This window comes from Adelges cooleyi, unplaced genomic scaffold (genome assembly GCF_023614345.1).
Source record: "Adelges cooleyi isolate 19-005CV unplaced genomic scaffold, UGA_ACOO_1.1 ACOO_flye_CR_arks_rails_tigmint_CR_PRNA_651, whole genome shotgun sequence".
Lineage (NCBI taxonomy): Eukaryota > Metazoa > Arthropoda > Insecta > Hemiptera > Adelgidae > Adelges > Adelges cooleyi.
In genome coordinates this window covers 14779737-14796098 of record NW_026096352.1, presented here as the reverse complement: position 1 = coordinate 14796098, position 16362 = coordinate 14779737, and the positions used below count along the sequence as shown (strand labels likewise).

General features: G+C 32.5%; 3 protein-coding genes across 3 annotated transcripts; all 3 read right to left on the bottom strand.

Moving 5' to 3' along the window:
- Positions 1 to 846: 846 nt before the first annotated feature.
- On the bottom strand, positions 847 to 5976 carry LOC126844879 (cystathionine beta-synthase). The gene is made up of 8 exons (XM_050583337.1): positions 5796 to 5976; positions 5481 to 5689; positions 4531 to 4634; positions 4316 to 4450; positions 3369 to 3586; positions 1895 to 2177; positions 1499 to 1591; positions 847 to 1099 (listed from the first exon to the last, which is right to left on the bottom strand). Exons 2-8 carry the CDS (start codon positions 5672 to 5674, stop codon positions 909 to 911), a joined length of 1218 nt encoding a protein of 405 aa, XP_050439294.1. The 5' UTR covers positions 5675 to 5689; positions 5796 to 5976; the 3' UTR covers positions 847 to 908.
- Positions 5977 to 9920: 3944 nt separating this feature from the next.
- On the bottom strand, positions 9921 to 12677 carry LOC126844880 (kelch domain-containing protein 3-like). The gene is made up of 7 exons (XM_050583338.1): positions 11909 to 12677; positions 11687 to 11845; positions 11269 to 11450; positions 10973 to 11189; positions 10581 to 10880; positions 10417 to 10516; positions 9921 to 10135 (listed from the first exon to the last, which is right to left on the bottom strand). Exons 1-7 carry the CDS (start codon positions 12051 to 12053, stop codon positions 10033 to 10035), a joined length of 1206 nt encoding a protein of 401 aa, XP_050439295.1. The 5' UTR covers positions 12054 to 12677; the 3' UTR covers positions 9921 to 10032.
- A 2384-nt stretch (positions 12678 to 15061) lies between these two features.
- On the bottom strand, positions 15062 to 16356 carry LOC126844884 (uncharacterized). The gene has a single exon (XM_050583348.1). It carries the CDS (start codon positions 16114 to 16116, stop codon positions 15112 to 15114), a length of 1005 nt encoding a protein of 334 aa, XP_050439305.1. The 5' UTR covers positions 16117 to 16356; the 3' UTR covers positions 15062 to 15111.
- Positions 16357 to 16362: the final 6 nt, after the last annotated feature.

Sequence of the window (16362 nt, the reverse complement as noted above, 5' to 3'; positions counted from 1 at the left end):
TACATTTTTAATTCATAAACATACGCCTTAGAGCCGGTTCATAAATATTTCAAAAGCATTACTTGAAACCCGTTGCCAAAAGAATTTATCTTGCTTGCTCGCTCTGTCAGTCTGTTTCAAATGATTCATCAATTCTCTATAATATCTTTTGAACTACTCAAGTACTCGTCACTTTCAATTTTTAATGCATTTAGATGACCTATTTAAAATAAAGTAAAACATTTTTTTTTATAAAACAAATTTGAAAATTGTATCGTTAGGATTTTTATCCTTTACCGTGTTGACTGAATTGATATCGTACTACGGTCGCATCGTACAATATCAATTGATATTCTACTTTTTTTTAAATATAATATTAGTATTCCACTGAGAACATTATAACATACTTCTAAAATTATAAGTGAATATTATGTGCCAGGTTCAATTTTATTATCATTAACAATTCCTATTTATTCAATGATAGCAATGCAATACACGTACATGGCATACGAATATATAATGTTCAAAACGATATTCAATTACTTCCGAGTCATGCATCTCTAGGTAGTTGTAATTCAGTTTTTCTCTTCTTTAAAAAGTACATGAAATCATAAAATCGTTTATCGGTAGGTACCTATTCGATTATAATGATAAAACGATAAGTTAAGTTATTGCAAAATACAAAATCGATCATCGTAAGTCATAACGATTTAATAATTTAGTTTCAAGCAGTATTATACAATATTATGTTATTCGTGTTATTTCTTTTTATACTTTGTTTTATTCATTTACTTATATTATTATTATCGTGTTGTTATCAGTAGCATTGGTTTTCATATTTAAAAGAAAGAAAAAAACTACACGAAATGATTTCAAATATTTCGTATACTCTGATTAAAATGTTTTCGTAGTTGTCACAACTTAAAAAATCACTTTTGTGTTTTATTGGTTTTACACTGTTCATCAATTGAAAAACCTTTTTCGACCATCCATTCATTTTGTACGAATTTGCTCATGTAATTTCGTATACCGTCGGGGAGTACGACAACCAGCCGTTGCCCTTTTTTCATTTTACGAGCAACTTTTAATGCAACACACATTGCAGAACCACTGCTACCGCCTAGAAAAAAAAAATGTATTGTGTCATTTTGATGTATATAAAATATTTATAATTTATTAGATTTTACATGGATAACTTTTAATAGGATGATATTATAATAATAACAAGGTATGCACTATTACAATAATTGTTCTTCATTCATATTACCATTGAGTATATTACATAGGGTGCCCCAAAAATAGCGCAACTTTTAACATGGTTGCGCTATTTTTGGGATACCCTTTACTAAATGATATTAGTCACAAAAGTATGCAAGAGTAAATTTCTTTTAACAAATATACTCACGTTAACAGTGAAAATTTGTATACATATTTTTTTTAAAGAAATAGTAATCTAAAATTCAAATTTAAGGTATTTTTGTATCAAATTCATTATTAAATAGTATGGAAATAATATTACCGCAAAGTAAACCCTCTTCTCGAGCCAACCTTCTTGCCATAGGGAACGATTCACTATCTTCGGTTTTTACCCATTCGTCGACAACCGATCTATCTAAAAAAAGTAAAACAATCGTTTGTTGTTTAAAATTAATAATAATCAACAAGTTTGTTAGTGCTTAATGCTCAACTAAGTGCTTAATTTTGGTTCCTCCAGCAATTGATAAAATGGCTTAAACAAAGTGCCATTAAATAATTCAATAAATATTTAATAAACTTCATCACATTGCAACCCAGCATTTTACCACTTTATGTACTAAGGATGTCAAAATTTATAAGTACCCTTGCACCATTTTATAGTTGAAATTAGTCAATGACCTTTCTGTTTATTCTATCAGTCTATGCACAATACACATACCTAAGACGGTGGGTACAAAATCGTACCCAATACCTTCTACTTGGTAAAATTGTATATCCGACTCATTTAATTTCTCTGGCAATGCAAGTATGCTTCCGTAAGGATCAGCTGCTATTATACGGCATTTATCTCCCAACGCTTGTTTGAAATAGCGACCGATACCCGTCATCGTACCGCCTGTTCCAGTACCAATTACAATTGCATCCACATTGTGCTCTGTTTGCTCAAATATTTCTTTTGCTGTTGTGTCATAATGAGCCAATGGGTTATACTTATTGCGGTACTATAAAAAAAAAAAAAGTTTAGCATTAATAAAATGAAAAAAAAAACTCATAATTTACATATTATACATTATGTACAAATATTTGGAAATAGAAACTCATAGTTTTACTATTAGAAAGCTTACAAAACTTAGTTAATTAAACACATATAATAATCTAGCATTGTGCAGTATTATTTTCAAATTTTCTTTTGTAATATTTTTAAAAAATGCACTATGCTATCAATATACTAGAAAATACTTTTTAAAAAAAATCATCTTAGAAAAAGTATTTAAAAAAAAGTAATTGAAATAATAATAGATACACTAAATATTTTTCATAATAATTTAGATGTATAATTTTTTGTACATGTGTTACAGTTTCACCATTATTCTAATAATATTATATTTACATAAATCATACAATTACATTACACCATACAAAATATAACAAAAATGTAACGATTTCATTACTGTCAAACGCTTGTTATATCATTATAAGCTACCCATAGAAGTTCGCTGACATTTTACCTATTATTTATTGAACAACAATTCTTCTCAAATTAAAAAAATTTCAACCATTTTAGAAATTGTTCAATAATACAATTAACAGGCTATAAAATATATTTGACTGGAAACGTTTTCATCATATAAAACATTAAAAACAAAATATTATTATCAAAGCTTTGGTTAAACGTTCTTTTCTTTAGTATTATTTGTTCCTTAATAAGTTTATTAGTATTGATTGTTTCGTTTACAATTTTGTGTTGATTATTTTTACTAATTTTAGATTTCAATATTAGAAAACCTAGTAAACATCTGGGCACTTGAATGTTGCAGTAATATTCTCCGATACTCTATGATTGGGTTAAACCATAGACTTCTTGCAATTGGCTGTATTCACGTTTAAGAATAAAAATTAAGTACTTTGAACCAGATTCGGAATATAGAAATAAATCATTTATCATCATTCATCATACTTGTAATGATAAAATTTCTGAATGCGAATAAAGGTATGATTACGATAAACACAGTTGCCAAACACAATCATAATTATTTACAATGTAACCAAAATTATCTTTCTATACATTTTATAAATAAACCCAATACATGTATTTTGGTTCAATGATTATTAAAAGGCGTGACCCTATATCAAATTAGCTAAGAGTTCATATTATAACACAGTGTTTTTCTGATACCCAATTTGCGTTTTACCTGATCAAGTATTATGGAATTTTCAGGATCTTCCAAATGCAATTTATGAGCTACTCTAATTAAACCTTCTGGTTCATCGAATGCAGCTTCAGTAGGTGTTCGTACAATTTTCGCTCCCAATAGCTTTAGAGCGTCCACTTTTTCACTTGACATTTTCATGGGCATAACTACAATGCAATTATACCCTTTAACTGCAGCAGCCATTGCCAAGCCAATTCCTAAAACAAGGAAAATTATATCATTTACATTTTGAAATGTAATTAAATACAGTCGAGTCTCGATAACTCCGAATTACTTTCGGTCCCATGAAAAATCTTTTACACTCTATACAATATTTATCGTCAGAAGCAGAAGTTAAAAATAATTTACATAGAAAAAGTCTGATGTTAATGGTGGTAGATATATCTCAAATTTTATCATTAAAACCGAATTAATAAGGCATGTGTATATGAAGAAAAGTACTGATACTATTAGTACAACAATTGCATTGTAAAATAAACAACATTATAAAATTCTTGCGAGTTATTTGTCAATATCTCTAAAACTTACATTTTTTACATTAATAATTGGTGAAAAATTAAACATCATTTACAAGTTACAATTGAAATTGCCAAACAATTTAATATTCTGCCGATTACACTTAATACAAGCTGAATCTAACCAGGATAAATTTAAGACTCCTATTACAAACGACACAAACATTGAACTCTAATTAAATAATATTTGTTAAATGGTTTATGGTTTTTAATGTAAATAAAATATCAACATGTGTGTAGCAGTAGTTTAAGGCAAAAAAAAAACTTAATACCAGAGGTATCAGGTTTAATCACTTAAAAATTTGAGACAGACAAATACTTTTTTTGAATAATAATATTATTTACATTTACTGTAAAATCTAATGGGTTACACAAATTTTTATTTTTAATAATTAAAGTAACTCAATGTACCAGTATTTCCAGAAGACGGCTCAATAATACTCATTCCCGGTTTGAGTAATCCTTGTTGTTCAGCGTCTTCGACCATTTTCCATCCAATCCGATCTTTAGTACTTCCTCCAGGATTTAAAAACTCGCATTTGGCCACTGAATAAGAAATAAATAATAACAAAATCAAATAATTTTAGCTTTGTAATCAGTATAATAAACAGAACTTTAAATCTCACAAATTTCGCATTCTATGCCTTCAGATTGAGGTATACGATTTAGTCTTACTAGAGGTGTATTCCCAATGGCGTGTAAAATGTTTGGCGTTATTCCAACATTATTTCTAAACAGAAAAAAAACCGATATAAATATAATTAAGTAGGTAGTTAATATTTTAGTTACAGAGGTATTTGTTTTTAGTAAAAGTATTATCACACTGTGATAGTTGTAAAAAGCGAGGACGTTAAAAGTAGGTCAGGCCGTGTGGGGTTTGAGAAGCAGTCGCTTGTCGTCCACGTCAAAGATTATGAACCAGTAATATTTATTGTTTGTTGTAATGAATTCTTAGTACAATCTTAGTATGTTGTTACTGTATTGTCATTTTTATTTCTGTCACGTTACCATATAAAAAATACCTAAGCAAGTTCACTTGAGCAAAGATAACAGCTATTCTATGTTTTTTTATTAATTTTTTTATACACTAATTAGTATGTCGCTCTTGCTGTGTTGCTGTCGAGCAATTTTTTTAAATACAGGTCAAATGTACAAAATACTTTTCTTAAGTAGTTGCTAATCATGTATTATTTTGTAATTATATGAACTTCCACTTCAAATCATGGTAATAAGAATACTATTTAATTGATTTTCAAATCTAGTAAATGTTTCTGATAGTAAATTGCCTTTATCTACATTTTTTGTGCATGTGTGTCGGCGTTTTTTTTAAAACCCTTAATTATAAATTTCTTTATATCGGTTTTGACCATGACAAATGATCATTGCACAAAAAAAAAAATTGAGTATGTAAAGAGTATGTGTACAAAGCAGCGAATCTACAATCGTAAAAGAACATAACGGTTCTTAAATACATGCACGGACATATCTCTTGTAGTTTTATTTATTATTTAATAGCATATTAATCGTGTTATTTTCGTTAAATTTAATTTCCTTATTGAACACCTCGCCAACATACTTGATGCCCATATGAACGTGGGGCGACTGATCCTGAGTCGATTCTTTTGACCACGTACAGCGACTCGGCAGGTCAGGTCTACATTTTTCGAAATAACCGTCCAGATCGTAGTCGACGGTTCCGTTTTTAGTGCCGTTCTTCTGACATTCTTCCCACTTGGCTTTTTTCGCCGCCACGACCAGAGGATCAGCCATTATTCAGGATAGAAGCTATATTGAACAATTAAAAAAACAAAAAAAATAACAAATAACAAATCTATCAAATCTGTCAGTCTGTTCGCAAATCGAGTGCAATTAGCGTTGCCAAATTACATACCGTGATACAGGACAAATTGCTCACACGCTGTAAATGTGTTCAAACAATAACTAACAACACAAAATTGCAATTAAAACATTAAACGAAAACGATTGGGATTTTGAGATTGTATGGCAAAGTGCAGACGCGTGTCACCGACCGGCGCCAATGCGGCAATAATCACAGCGTTTACCACCACCACTTAAGATAACAAAGAATATTTGTCTGATAAGATCCAAGGCTGATAACCTGTCTCGTCTCGTGTGGCCTCCAAAGATCAAATACCTACCTACTCGTCTGAAGAGTGAAGTTCATGGATTAAATAAACAAGTCGTCACGCCATTCAAAAAAAAACTATAATCATATTTTACACAGCAAAAAAAAAAAAAATGCGACTATTATACTTTGTAAGTATAATAATTTTAAATGATTATAGCGAAGACCGAACGAAGGCACGTTGCCAAAACGATCATGAGTTTTTTTTTTCTAATGTTAGATAATATCATAAGAGTAGGTATCAATTACATTACCTATCATCACGCCACTATATATGTTTTATTCGAACAAACTGAGTAGGTAGTTTGCAAATTCAAAACTATATACACGCATAAAATACAGTGATATAATGCCAGTTGCTCGACACGAGCAATTTAAGCCATAGGATGAATAAATTATTACCAAGGAATGTTTTTGAATTGTTTAATTATGATAGACCGTTGGTTATTTTGTGTTTGGTGGAATTTTGAGTTCTACATAAGAAAACCAGGTTGCAAAATTTTTAGAAAAAAACCCCTGAATAAATTGTTGGTTTTAATTATCGCGCATGTTTTAAGGTTTGAAAAAATATCTGAAATTATGCGAATCCCTTTCAAATAAGTAGATATATTTTGTAGGCACATTTTTGTTTGAGCACTGAAGTTGGAAAAAAATGTTTTGCATGTAGTTTAACCGTACAAATTCTAATCTTTAAAAAAACGTGATACCTAGCTAAAGTAATACGTTTCAAGTATTATAATATTATTTTAAAAAATAAATAAATAAAAAACACTTTTAAATAAACGCTTCGATGCGAATCTGTGGATAGTATGTTCAAACCATAGCAACCTAGAAACTGACTACGGCCAAAGTGTAAATTTACCCTATTTTTGGTGTTTTTCCTCAATAAAAAAAAAAATGACTACAGATTTTTGTGAACATTTTATATGTTATAGATCCATTTTAGATCTACCTTCGGTCTAATTTTCAGATCTAAATCTCTAAAACTTTACTTGAAAAAGGGAAATAAAGAAAAAAATTCTATCCCTTCTAGGGGAAAGGGTTTATGATATTTTTTTGGCTTGTTAATGTTTATCGATAGTACTATGTTTGAAGAAAAATTCATGTAAATTTGGAACATTTTCGACTATTTTTTTAAAAAGTTATAGAGCATCGTAATTTTAAGTTGAAAAATGTGTACATTTTTTTGGGTGTTTTTCTCGATTTTGACGGGGAAGGGTGACTTTTTTTAATTTTTGGCCCTTCAAAGTACCTTACAGGTATGATTTCTGATCTATAGAGTTAAGAAATCGGCAGCGGTACGAGATACGTGGGTAAAATAATAAAAACACATAATTGTAAAAACAATACCTTCTCAGCTCCGCACCGAAGCTAATAGATACCTATAAACTAGTTAGGTGTGAAAACGAAATAAAATGTTTTTGTTATGGGTAATAATATACAGGGTGTATCAACTATAAGTCATATCGCTATAAGATAGCGTTCATGTTTATTTTTGTGTCAATGCTACATTAAAATTGTAGACAAAAAATAAATACATTTTGTAGAATTTTGCGTTTTTTTTTTTCAAATATACTCGGCATTATCGCGTTTACACATAAAATTTAAATCCATTTTTATCTATCTTTTTTTATGTTCTATAAAACAATTTTAATTAATTCTTATTTTCTAGACAAAATCAGAAAACAATATGTTTTACTATTAATTATTAAATATATTATACTTATGTGTATTATATTTTAAAATATAATACACATTGGTACCTATATGTAAATTTTGTCTCACGCGCAAAACATGTTTCTGGTTTCATATTGAAGTGTGCATATGGGAAAAAAATTGACAGGACTATCAAAACACAATGTAATTATTCTCTATTTTTGTTTAGAAATGCGTAATCTTACTAATCAAACATTAATAAATAGAAGTAGGTGCATTTTCAAAAGACAAACTACAAAGGTTAGGAATCCAGTCACAACATGATAATAACATCTCACAAACTATGATAACACCGATTATGTAAAAAAAAAAAAATGCGTGTCATCGTTTTGCGATAAATAAAGTTACTACCTATAAAAGTATTAAATATTAATAATATCATTAATGGTTACAGAATGACATTTGAGTAATACAATTTTTTTTTATTATTATCTAGTCTAAAGTGGTTGACAAATTATCAACAGAGCACAAGGTACATTTACAGTTACAGTTTACTGCTTACTATAATAATTAATATACAATAACTCAAAAGAACTCAGAGATAACATTCTTGAGGGATTTGAAAGCGGACAGTTTTTTAAGGGGTTTTATATAGGCAATATTAAAAAAAAAAAGAACGGTTTTAGAGTTGGTAAAAAAACAGACACCAATTTAGACCTAAAAGCTTGAGAAAAATTATGCCTGCTAAGAATTACCTATAAGATTTTAGTTCTGTAAAAATATTTAAGCTCATCGACCTTTTCCCCAAATAATTGTAGGAGTCGATTTTTGAACAACTGTTTCGTTTACTTAAGAAAAAAAACCAAAAACGGGTTCCCTAAAAAATTGATAAATTCAAATAGGACTTAAACACCATTCTAATTGAAATATCAAAAAATTATTTTCACTATAATCTAGAAAAGTAAACGATAAATTAAATATTTTTACAGAACTGAAATTGGAAAACCCTAAGTAGGTGTAATTTTTCAGGCTTTTAGGTCTAAAATAAACCATAATGGCTTTTACTCAAAATAATAATACCTTAAAGCTTGTAAAAATTAACCGATAAACTAACAGACATGGTCGAAATGTATTAAAACCTCTTTTTTCTTAAATATTGCCTATACATAACTCCTTAAAAAACAATCCGCATGCAATTCCTTTAAGTGCAAATTCAGCTCAACTAATAGTACCTACCTATTTTAAAGCTGTGTCAGCTGCAAGTGTATAAATAATTATTAAAACTTAATTATTTATTAGAATAAGTTGAAAAGTGCATAAAAAAATTAGAGTCTTGTACAAAAAACTAGTTTTTTTTCAAATCCTGGTTTGTTATATCTAGTCTTACAGTGTGTGGGTTTTTGTTGTTTTAAATTGGTACTTAACTATGTTGATACTTAATAAATTCTCAGCAACCCTTGATACAACATTGCACAAAAAAAAAGTACTCAATACAAATTGAAAACACAATATTATCACGTTTTTAAATGTTTATTAGCATATGATACAATTATACTGATCCAGTACAAATAAATAAGTGTACATACAATATCATGCTTTTAAGTTATATTTTATAAAGATGAAGATTATATTTTATAAAGATAAAATGGCAAACTTATGTATTATGATAATAATACATGTTATAACTATAATTACGAGAAACGTTAAAATGACATGTCAATTAAAAATTACACTTTCTTTGGGAATCATCTTTAATTGTTTATATTTATATATGACTAAATAAGGCTGAAATGTACAGCTCAGCTAATAATACCTATTTCTAAGCTGTGTCAGCTGCTAGTGTATTTAATCTAAACATATAGTAATAATCAAATAATTGTTACAACTTAATTATTAATAAGAATAAGTTCAAAAGTTAATATCAAAAACCAAAGCGACTAAAATTATTTATAATATTTCAAAACGGATCGACGAAAAAAGTCTTGTACAAAAAAAGGAATTTTGTTCAAATCCTGTTTTTTTGTACCCATTTCTACAGTGTAAAGTTTTTGTTGTTTTAAATTGGTACTTAACTATGTTGATATTTAATAAATACTCATCAACCTTAGATACAATATTGCACTTCTAAAAAAAAAAAAAAAACACTCTACATAAACAAAATATTATCACGTTTTCACATTTGTATTGGCACATGATATAATAAAACTTATCCACTACAAATAAATAGGTAGGCAGGTACATAATATGAGATATTTTTTTTAAACTTATTTTTTTAAATTGGTACTAAATAAGAACTGATTAAAAAAACTTGTATCGTTCCATCTTGTCATGGCGGGAAGAATAGCTCATACTGTTCTTCGTCTTCGTCTTCAGTATCTGTTATTGCTAAATTAAAGATTTCGAGTGGTTGGAAAAAAGCTAAATCTTTTCTGAAATGTTGTACGTACAGTATTATAATTTAAGTTATTTTAATAAAGGGTATATATATATGAGATTTAGGGCAAAGTAGAACATATATAATATTGTTTCATAATAGGAAAGATGTGCAACTGCAAGTGTGTTTAATCTAAATATAATCAATTAATGCAACTTAATTATTTTAAACTAATTTTACAGGATTGTCTATATTTTTGTACACTCTGTTTTCTCAGTAATTTTTTATTAATAATCTACTTTGCCCGTAACTCATAGTATTATATTTTATTTATACTGTAATGTCGCAGGGATGACAAGGTCGTCCGGAGCAATAATATCGCCTTCGTCCACGTACTCGCATACTTTAACCAGACACATATCTTTCAGACTGGGATCTGAAAAATATAAAAAAACGTTCATGAAAATTCTTGTAAACATTGTGAATAATCGCCGTAGTACTTAGGTCCAACACGTGAAGATCGTCGTGATGTTTCAGCCGGTTTCTGCTGGTAAAGCGAAATCGACTTCGTCTCATTGATATTATATGGTTGTCTGAAATCGGGCTGAGTCCACCATATACGAACACCTTGTCGTTGACTAGCAAACAAATGTGTCGTCTCCGGGCACAAGGAGCAGTGCCCACTGGCGATACCTTGGACCACGTTGAGCTGACCACGTTGTAACGGTAAATGTCTTCGAAATGGGTGTTTTCGTTTTTTTCGAATCCGCCGTACAGATACAGAAATTGATTGTGAACGACTGAAATTCAAAAAAAAAAAATCCATTGATCGATTAGTCGCAAAACACACACACACACAAAGAGAGAGAGAGATCAACTTGTATACACATACACGTAGAATGATTTCGTCGTCCAGGTGGTTTATATCCATCTTGTACGGTAGGGCGCACCCATATGTTTAATTTTGTATCATAATAATGCACGTCTGAACAATAGATTTCATGGTCTATTTCGTTTTCTACAATGTGACCACCGCGACCTCCGAATATGTACATTCTGTCACCGACAGCACTCGCAGTATGGAAATCTCTAAACGACGGTGGATCGTTCTGGACAACAGGGCCGAATACAGTAGTGCATTAGGTGGTAGGTACATGCTAAGAATAATTGATATTGTCTGGAAATTACCTCCGTCCTAATTCTATGCCATCTCATTCTGCCGAAATCAAACATGCTCAGCTCTTGAGAAAATTGACCATCGTGACATCCTCCATAAATGTACATCCGTCGGCCTATCATACAAGCAGAATGGCCGCTTCTGGGTGCAGGTTTGGTTCCACGAACATCTGGTATAGACCATTTCAAAGTTTCTGCAAAGTACAATCGACTAATTTTATAGCGATAAATACATTTACACCTGTCTTTTACGTTTATCCTAATCCATAGTTGGTAACATAATTTGTGCTTGACCAAAATGTTGCTTATTATTATTATTTATACTTTTTAAATAAAATTTCTTTCTAACATTTTTGACAATAATTTTCAGGTGACCCGAATGAACCAAAATTTTGATATAGGTATTTATTAACAACAAAAATATCCTTACCCGTATCAAAACAATACAAAGTGTTGCATACTCGGCTGTCATTACTTCCTCCCCACAAGTATATTTTTTTGTCATAGACCACCGTGGTAAAACCAGACCTCTGGAACGGCGCATTTTCATTGTTTTCGTCTCCTTCTATCTTCCACCATTTCAACTTGACTATATAATATATTAATAATATACATATACGTATCACACACAACGATTGTACACACTACTCACCTGTGTCCAATGCGTATATATCTATTGGTCCATCGTCGTCAGCTCCACTGCAATCGCCACCGAACGTGATTATATTAGTGCCAACAACTACTGCAGCATGATTGACCCGTCGTGGACCACCGTGCAAATGAACAGTCCAATACATCTTAGAGTGGAACAAGTGGCGGAAACTGGCAAGTGAACGGCTCACGAATAACGAATTTCACTATATCATGTGCATTAAGATTGAAAATACATTCAACAGCTCGGCGACACAACAGCTACTGTAATGCCCGAAGGATTGCAAAATGCGCACGATAGCACAATTATGTCCTTGGAAAAGTATTGATCGCTGTATACAGGAACAATGGCGAAGGGTGCCATTTGGATTTTGAACCAATGGCAAAACGAGGGGTTGAGCTCCCTAGCAACTCGAAGGGTCGTTGTAGGGTGGAGGGGCGCCCTACTCAATTAGCGTTGGTAACGCGCACTCAGTGTTACCAACGCAATTATTTTTCCACTCGACCCGTATATGCTTGCATCACTGAATGGTAAATGATAAAATGTACCTACACGGTACAACTATGATAAGGGTACATTATCCTTTCCGTGATGATCATTAGCTATTAATAGCGATTAATCGATTTTGTTTGCAGAATATCATCCTTTGATCGGCTTCCCAGTAAACGAATGATCGAATTGCATACGGTAGTGGTTTTTTTTTTTTTGGTTATTACCACCCACAAGACTTGATGAATAATTAGTTAACTTACAATTGCATAATAGACCAAACCCTCGCTTAACAGCAGTATACAGGGTGTTCCACAAAGTTTTTTCATTTGTCGTGTCTTTGTGGGACTCCTTGTGTGCATCTAGTTATTGACTTTTTTTTATGAAGTAATCATTGTTTTACCGTCTATACATTTAAATAGTTTAATTGCAATTAATACATGGACTAATGATTTCTCATATTTAACTTAGTACACTATATTAGCCGACCGCAAAAAATTCTCAATTATCTATGATGTTATTCAATTACAAAATACATGTATGTAATATTGTATTTGTTTTGATAATTAAGGTGAAAATAAAAAAAACTACAGTGAATAATTAATGGTCTAGTTTAGATATTCTCCAAACATTCTGAAAATACATTTTTTTTTAATTTACCACGTTTTTAAAAAGGACTAAAAATTATAAAATAATCTCTCCTAGACTTATATAGATTCCTAACCCCCATACAGATTGTCCTGATAATTTGTGATTATGAATTATATGATAAAATACTTGTAAGATTTATAAGGAAAAACGTGGGGCGCATAACTAATGCATAAATAGTTCACCCAAGTCACTAACGGTTTTATTGCACTGCAAATAATATTATGAACTGTTGTGTGAGTTTTCTCAACGACAGCTACCCTTTACACTCCTTGCTAGTATCTATTTTGCAAGTTTTCAAGTTTTTAGTTTGAAAATCTTACAAATATTTTCATAAAATTCATAATCACAAATTCTCAGGACAATCTGTATGGGGCTAGGAGAAATTATTTAATATTTTTTAGTCCTTTAGTAAAAAACGTGGTAAATAAGAAAATGTTTTTATTTAAATAATTATTTTCTTTAATGAATTCTTATAAATTATTTTTATAGTCATGTGTTGGCAAGCGGTTTAATGGTTTAAGCCAAAATGGCTTTTACTCATAGGAAAATTGATTCAAACAAAAAACAACACCTTGAGCTTAGGCAAATTAACAGGTAAATTAATTGACATGGTGGAAATTTATTAAAACCACATTTTTCTTTAAATATTGCCTATACAAAATTCCTTAAAACAGACCGCATGCAATCCCCTTAAGAGGGCGTCGCACCGGTGATTTTCAGAGGTAAAAACATGTTTAAGCAGACTGAAAATAACTCGCTTAATTTTGGTTTTAGAGTAAAAGCACCCATTAAAAAATTAAAATAAAACAATATTCCGGAGGACAAGACGGTGCGTTTTTTTTTTTAAAATCATTTTTTGAAAAGTTACAGTCATTTAAAAATGTTAAAATAGTCGATAATTTTAATTTATGTATTGAGCGTTATACTTGGAATAATGAAAAAAAAACGCACCGTCTTGTCCTCCGGAATATTGTTTTATTTTAATTTTATAATGGGTACTTTTACTCTAAAACCAAAATTAAGCGAGTTATTTTCAGTCTGCTTAAACATGTAGAGATGAAAAAACATTTTTAAATCACTTTCAAGGATGCTGTGATAGTCCAAATAATAAATTAACTACCGAAATAGAGTTCTAATTATTGAACTAATAATTACACATCACAGTTTAACCTTTAAATAAAGATTTTGTAAAATATTGCCTATACTTTACTCCTTAAAAATGAGCGCTGTGACGCCCCACAGTGGGCAAAATAGCTGATTTAGGCGGACAAAAGTCATTCTCAGAATTGTTCTCCATTTAATGCTAGTTGTTTTTTTTTTGATAGTTGTGAAACCCAGAAACAGCATAGCACCCGTTGAAAAGTTGTTTATAATTATTAATATGTGACGGTTTTAAGACATAGTTGAACAAATTGATGTTATCTCGCATTGTTATCAGCGTCAATTCTGTTGCTTATCAGTTGTAATAATTATTACAACTACAACAGTTTTGAAGTTAAATATAATATAATATAATTTAATATAACTATTTTAAAAATAACTTCAAAATAGTTGTAGTTGTAATAATTATTACAACTGATAAGCAACAGAATTGACGCTGATAACAATGCGAGATAACATCAATTTGTTCAACTATGTCTTAAAACCGTCACATATTAATAATTATAAACAACTTTTCAACGGGAGCTATGCTGTTTCTGGGTTTCCCAACTATCAAAGAAAACAACTAGCATTAAATGGAGAACAATTCTGAGAATGACTTTTGTCCACCTAAATCAGCTATTTTGCCCACTGTGCGCCCTCTTAAACGAATTCTATAATATTCTAATATATAATGTTATAATAAAATTAAAATAAATCACTTTTAATGGATAAAAATAAACTACATATTCCCCCCTACTCTTGTATCCGCCCCCGAGAAAGGCTAAAACATAAAGTGATAAAGGAGATAAGTGAAATAGGGTTTTATCTATTACTGAACTGATTGTATTCAAAACGAAATAAATGCATATATATATATATATTTTTTTTTTTTTTATTTTAGCCACACGAACGACGCGCGGTCACGGATTTACCAAGTCGTTGATGAGGATCACTTCGCCGGTGTCTCCTCTTGCGATGCGCACGACGATCTGAACCGGTCGGGTGGCGTCTTCGTCGGCGTACTCCAGATTGACATTGTAACGCGCGCTGCCGTACGAGTTGACCACCTCGGCGACCATCGCCTCCGTCTGGGCCATGACGCCGCGGTTGATGTTCGGGCTCTGCGGGAAAATGTTGCGCAAATCCGTGCCCGAACCGCCCAGCCGAGAGGCCAACAAGTGACCGGCGTCGTCGTTGCCGTGGCCCATTCGGCGGGCGTACGCTTGTGCGGCTCCGTTGGTGCCCGTCCCGGTGTACAGGTGCCGCGGATAGATGAACGCCTCCATCGACTCGGTCCGGCCGTTTCTGCCGCTCCGTTGGTAGTAGTTGACCGGGCCCGTCAAGCCGATTGTGTCCCGCGCCCGCCACGCCAGGAAGCCGACCGTCAGCACGTCCATGGCGAACTCGCACCGGTTGCCCGCGGCCCGTTTGGACCGCGTTGGGCACTCGCGGTACCTGTCGTGGTCCCAGCAACTGCCCACGGACGTGACCATGTCGTTCATGCCGACGGAGCTCAAATCGTCGTGGCCCACGCTGCCGGGATAGACGGCCACCGAGCGGCCTTCGCACCGGTTGTGTTCGTAGAGCCTGAAACATTTGCCCAGCGTGTCCACCGAGCTGGCCCAGTCGTTGTTGTCCACCGTCACGCAGGGCGACCGGCTCGTCACCGAATGGGCTATGCAGTTTCCCTTGTGGTCCTTGTGTTCGCACAGCACGATGTCGTCGCCGTCGCCGGCGGGACAACAGTACTTGTCGGCGTTTAGCAGGCAGCCCCACCTCATGCCGTACGTCATGAAGTGGTCGTCGCCGCATCTTATCGCGAAACCGCACCACGGAAAGCCTTTCCAGTAACAATCTTTGCAGTCGGCGCGCAACAACACGTGCGCGGCCATTGTGAGAAACGCTATCAATCGCAGGTGTCTCATCTTGTCGCACGTACAATACGGGTAGTTGCTTCGCCGGCAAACGATTCGCAATTGAATGAAGATTTCACATTTGCAAAAAGCCGCCACTAACGCAGTTCGACTTTGTTTTGTATTGTTTACAGCGCAGAACGAAACACCATCGACGGTCAGCGAAACGCAATAAGGTCATCGAATATATTATATTGTTATAGAACCAACGCGTTGCGCCACCAGACTTTGAACTACCTGCTTACCAATTATAATAAT